The sequence below is a fragment of the Varroa jacobsoni genome, unplaced genomic scaffold (assembly GCF_002532875.2).
Source record: "Varroa jacobsoni isolate VJ856 unplaced genomic scaffold, vjacob_1.0 scaffold_612, whole genome shotgun sequence".
In the NCBI taxonomy this organism is placed as follows: domain Eukaryota; kingdom Metazoa; phylum Arthropoda; class Arachnida; order Mesostigmata; family Varroidae; genus Varroa; species Varroa jacobsoni.
Window position 1 is genome coordinate 246,066 of NW_019213514.1, and position 5,421 is coordinate 251,486.

The 5,421-nt window shown below is 39.7% G+C and overlaps 1 protein-coding gene across 1 annotated transcript; it reads right to left on the reverse strand.

Annotated features, from left to right (window-relative positions):
* Window positions 1–1,300: 1,300 nt before the first annotated feature.
* LOC111261901 (endochitinase) lies at window positions 1,301–3,427 on the reverse strand. Its single transcript, XM_022835758.2, has 3 exons — window positions 3,276–3,427; window positions 1,895–3,000; window positions 1,301–1,639 (listed from the first exon to the last, which is right to left on the reverse strand). The coding sequence occupies exons 1-2, from the start codon at window positions 3,377–3,379 to the stop codon at window positions 1,935–1,937; spliced, it is 1,170 nt and encodes a 389-aa protein (XP_022691493.1). The 5' UTR covers window positions 3,380–3,427; the 3' UTR covers window positions 1,301–1,639; window positions 1,895–1,934.
* Between the last annotated feature and the right edge of the window lie 1,994 nt (window positions 3,428–5,421).

Here is a 5,421-nt window from a genome sequence, read left to right on the forward strand (position 1 = left end):
AATCTTGGAAGCCCACATATTTTGTAAGGCGAGGTAGTTGAGCATTAAAAAAAATTGCCTGCTTACAGTTAAACGTTAGTATTTAGGGATCTTGAAATTTAGGAGCCACTGGTATGTCGGGAATTATTTGTACCTGCTTTCGCGGGTTTCTGAAAGTATATGACAAGGTTTTGATATAAAAGTGCTCGATATTCGGCTGAGGCAGGTGTCGGCCAACATCAATGAGTATGGATTTGTTTGGCAAAGATTCCTTATAGTAACTTAACGAGTTTTCTAGAATGAGATTTCTTTAATCTTTATGTGAAAAAAAGTTTCCTAATCTCATGAAGCGTACGAAAAGCGTCTACCTACGAACATGCTAATTACAGTTTACCATGATCATGTTGTACCAAATTAAGAGGAACATGGTGCTCAATCGTACCGCAAAATCATGTGTTAGTCATAGGCTGGAATATTCACGCTAGCCGTAGAAATGTCTAGGGACAAAACGGATGCTAATGTGGGTACTACTGTTAGGAGAACTTTTGGGATGCTGACCTTTAGTAAGTTGTCAATGGCTTCAAGATAATTTAAACAACAACAACAACAACAACAACAACAATTTTACCCGAAATACATTAAATGGTAATATGCCTTCTTGGATGAAGGCATTTCATATAAATGTGTGTATCTACTAAAACCATAAACTACTACGTTTATCCGCGGTCGACAGGTGTTAAATGCGCGTAGAGAAACATGCTAGAAACATGTTCCTATACATCAAAATAAAAAGAACAAGATTAGAAGCCCGCTGTAAGAAATGCACGCAAAGAAGCATCTTTAATAACACTAATGTTTCAGTAACTGATATGGCGTAACGGAACTGTGGTTATAACGATTTAAATGATTTATGAGTATTATGCCATTAAAATTAAGTCAAATTTCCATACAATGTCCTGTTTCTGCGTAGGAGAGCATACAGCTTCACTTGTTCCAGAAAAAAACGTATTCGTTAACAAAAAATTATTTTCAATGTTGTAAATGTGTGGCAAAATTTTCACTTCGTTAAGTAATAGGCCACGTCATATATGCAGACAAACACGAATTAGTACAGCGTTGGTTAATTAAGCATGTGACACGAGGACTTACAGCAGATTTGTATTCCGGATTTAGATCCGTCGGATCTGCCGTTGCGATTGTAACAGTCTGCTCAATCAAAATACTGATATGATTGCTTCGGTACGGACCACGGTAGGTGGTTTAAACCTCCTCTTAAAGTAAATGTCTCTTTAATCAAATAAATCGAGGAAACACATATAGCTGAAATTTGCAATTTATATATGAACCCATATGCTTTTTTTTTTTATTAAATACACTTGCGGTTTGTATATTGAATATTAAAACAGTCAGCTAGTAGCTGCTGCCACCAGAGCATGCAGCCGGTAGCTTAGAATTGGCTGCGCTGAGCGAGTGATAGATCCCGACGTTATTATCGAAGATTAAGCCGCTAGAGCAGTTCTGCTGTACAGGAGTACCATTGAAACAGATGTGAAATTTGGTGCACTCCGACGTGTAGATAGTTACGTTTTGGCCGCAAGAGCAGTCGACAGGATTCGGATCGGGTCAGGGAGCCAGAGTAGACTTGTAGCGCGAGGTTATGCTAAAAAAATCACCGAAACACATTTTCAGCTACAGTTTGTTTAACATAATCATAACATAACATAAAGTGACATAATCGCCCTACGACGTTTCGAAAATCAGGTAATCCTACATAGGGCTAACGTTGCTCTCGGAGCACTGTGACTATCTTTAAAGAGTTACATAAACGTTGCGTTCTTTGTAGGAACGGTTCCGAATCAACTGGAAAGCATTGTTTGCCGGCGCGTATGGGTGCGCGTAAAATTGTTATACTTACGGGTTAGGCTTCAGCGCAGGGATAATTGCTGGACTTTTTATTAACTTTGAAGACCGTTTACGACAGCCTTGGCGAGAGGGTTATGACCTCCGCCACAGACATTTGCGTGATCGTCGAGCCCGATAGCCCAGACCATCGCTCCACCGTAGCCTTCTTTCTGTATGAGCTTGGTCTTGTAACCAATACTTTCAGCGTCCTCGTAACCGACCCATTGGTTTTGTTTATATGCATAAGGTGTCTTGGAAGCATTGTCCCATACACGGGTCCATCCCTCCTTAAGGTTTTTGCAGATCTCGTAATAGAAGAGCGTGCCAGACTGTTGGGACACGGGGCCGGGATTGCCAGGTCCAGCGCTATGGTCTCCAGGCTTGTTTTGAGCCCAGTTGTTAAGAGTAAATGACTTACCATAGAAAGCGAAACCCATAATTAGCTTACTTTTGGGACACCCAGCGTCGGCCCAATTCTTCATGCCCTGGGAAACAGTCAACTCGGTGAATCTGCCTTGATCATAGGGGCCCGAATAGAGAGCTACATGGTTACCAAGTTTGCCATCCCAGTTAGCACGGAGATCGTAGGTCATTACGTGTATGTAATCGCAGTACTTAGCCACATTAGGAACATCGTAAGCAAGCCCTATTTTCTCCTTCGTGCTGAAGACGGCTATGGTGAGCAGTTTCTTGGACCCAATAGCATCACGCAACTCCTTCAGAAGCTTGATAAGGTTTTCTTTGTCGGCACGGTCGCCTCCCCTAGCCAAGTCAGCCGGATGCTCCCAGTCGAGGTCGAATCCATCGAAACCATAGGTGTACATCCAGCTGGCGACAGATTCCACGAAAATCTTTCTGCGTTCAGGGCTTGCGGCCATCTGAGAATATTTTTGTACGCCTTCGTTCCATCCACCAACAGCAAATGAAACTTTTAGTTTGGGATTCTTCTGTTTAAGTGCTGTGAGCTGCCTCAAACCATTTTGACCAATATCCCAGTCCGGTTCTAAGGACTTTACCTTCCCGGTACTCCAGTCCATACCCGCAAACGAGTAAATGACATGGGTGCACAGATTCGTGGGTATGTTAGATACAGAACCTGTGTATGGAGCAGGGCGATACCTAGAAAGTATTCAGACACGTTCGTTATTTCATTTGACACCACTGTAATTGGTTTATTTAACAAAAGCTGCTTAAAAATACTGAAAGGTCTTGAGGTGCAATATTCCTGAACTTTACCGGAACTGAATCGGATCATTAATACGAGAGACTTACTCCTGTACTAATGATGCGGTTTTTGTATTGTACTGTACTGTACAATACATGTACCGATAGTTCACAAACGTTTTAAAGGTTATATTTCAGAAAAACAGCAACGGGAGCAGGTAAAGGCTTACCTAGACCATGACTCCCAATAGCAGATGAAGGGCTTAGCTTTGTCAGCCAGCGCTGGGCTAATGCAGGCTGCAACAGCGGCCACGAGAGTCAGAAGAACCTTCATTGTTGGTGCTGCTTCCAATAACGATCGACTTCCCTGGACAGCCGCTTATATAGTTCCAACAGACAGCTTTCACAAACGGAAGGACTTTACTTAGGGATTATACAATTGTGTATTATGATTGATATAATATTTACCTTTAACGTAGTAGGCTGAGTGAACAATATGTAATGTCGAGGAACTTTGCGATACACAGATTTTACAATGGAGTTAACGAACATGCTTCTAACTTTTGCACCACGACCGATCAAAGCGCCTTGATGACAGAAACTTTTTATTTGCTCTTTAATTCATCAATACCCAAATAGTAAAACAGTTACAATGTTTCAAGTTGCGAATATGTCACACATATATATATATATATATTATAGTAGTAGTAGTAGTAATACTATGATTTAAAAACAAGTAAGGCGTTTTTCATGTACTACGTATGGATTCAATTGAAATACTTAATGGTTTATACAGTAAATGTGTTTCCGTGCGCACGTACCACAAGCAATCGCATGTAAGAAACTAGAAGATCTTAAGAATAGCTATAAACAGTTACTTTACTGATATACTAATTTTTAAAAGAGCAAAAAACTCTGCCGAATACAATTAATTGATTTCCATTAGTCTTCTAACTAGGCTGTCTAAACGTTCCCTGCAACATTTTTATTAAACGTAAACGAAAATGATTATGAGATTCCTATTAATGTAGTGTTTAACGTGAGCCGAGTCACTGAGAAGAAACATAGTTACGAACTAAGTGCACCATATGTTACGCAGTAGAGGTAGTTTTAGTTAAAAAAAAACAAAATATGGTACTACGCACTTGTTCTCTTTTAGACCGATGACTATCGACAACAAACATCGGCGTTGGAAAAGCCAGAATCCCATACGAGCACCAGCTGTTTTTTTCAGACTAGAAGTATACGTAGTCGAAAGCAACATGCACATCATTGTTCCAGGCACAAACCACACTTAACAAATAAAATATAAATCGATTGTAAACCCTCTTGGCAACGCTCATATTTTCTAATAATTTTCATACCGTCATATTGTATATTCAAGGTCGTAAAAGCTGCGCGCTCTCACTGACCTATTGTGTGACCGTTTGTCTTGCTTAGATTTTATAAATTTTGATTGAAATATATAGATACGAAATGTTCATTCTTTTTTCGACAATATCTTTCTACTATTACCTGTTATGGCGTAAAAATACGTCCTAAACTTTTCCAAGATACTACCAAAGATAATTCTCTTTACCTTAATTACATATTGTTTTTAGTAAAAAATGCAAAACTATAGATATATGCATATTACTCTACGTGTTGAACTGGGACATTTTATTTTGGCTTTTAACACATACCTGGGGAGCTACTGCGCACAACTTTCAGTCATTTTGGTCCTTGTATTAGCAGCTGATCTGCATTTTACCTACTGCATGACGTAGTTAAATTTCCAGAGTGATCAGACTATGTCTGCGCGCTAGCTGGAACAAAGGTGAGCTCACACAGAGCCGTGAGCACATTTGTAACGAAATTGGCTATACTCGACATTGATCATTTCGGGACTGATCAACAACAATTAAGCGAAACAAATAACGTTGGGCGTGGTCTCTTCATTCTGACAGGACGTTTTTCCAAAATCAACAGTTTTCCAATATTAGGTAAACCTTTTCTATTCATTAGGCCAAAAAGTTATAGGCACATACAGATCGTCTAAAACGAAAACCTAGTCTAGCTAATTTACAATGTAGACAGCAAATGCTGTGCTTGAGAAGCAAGGTGGCAGAAGAACTGCTAGCTCCTGCGTGATTTAATGGAGGAAAAATTGAATATAGGCAATGGCTAGAACGAAAATGACTGATCAGTCCAGTCGATAGTTGCTGTCGCTGCAAACTATTGTATTCTATCTCTTATACATGCTTGAATGCTTTTCTTCAAATAAAATACGCGATATAGTCGGTCAGGTAACGGGATTTGATGTATCAAGTCCGCCAGAAACATAGTCTTATATCACCAAGATAAAGTAAATATGCTCTGAAATAAGTTGAAACGTTT

What these genes read in the sequence shown, in the direction of transcription:
- LOC111261901 (XM_022835758.2), bottom strand. Translation starts at nt 3,379, where the DNA reads ATGAAGGTTCTTCTGACTCTCGTGGCCGCTGTTGCAGCCTGCATTAGC. An exon ending in TATTGGGAGTCATGGTCTAG is followed by an intron (nt 3,001 to 3,275) that starts GTAAGCCTTTAC and finishes AATACTTTCTAG; the next exon opens with GTATCGCCCTGCTCCATACA.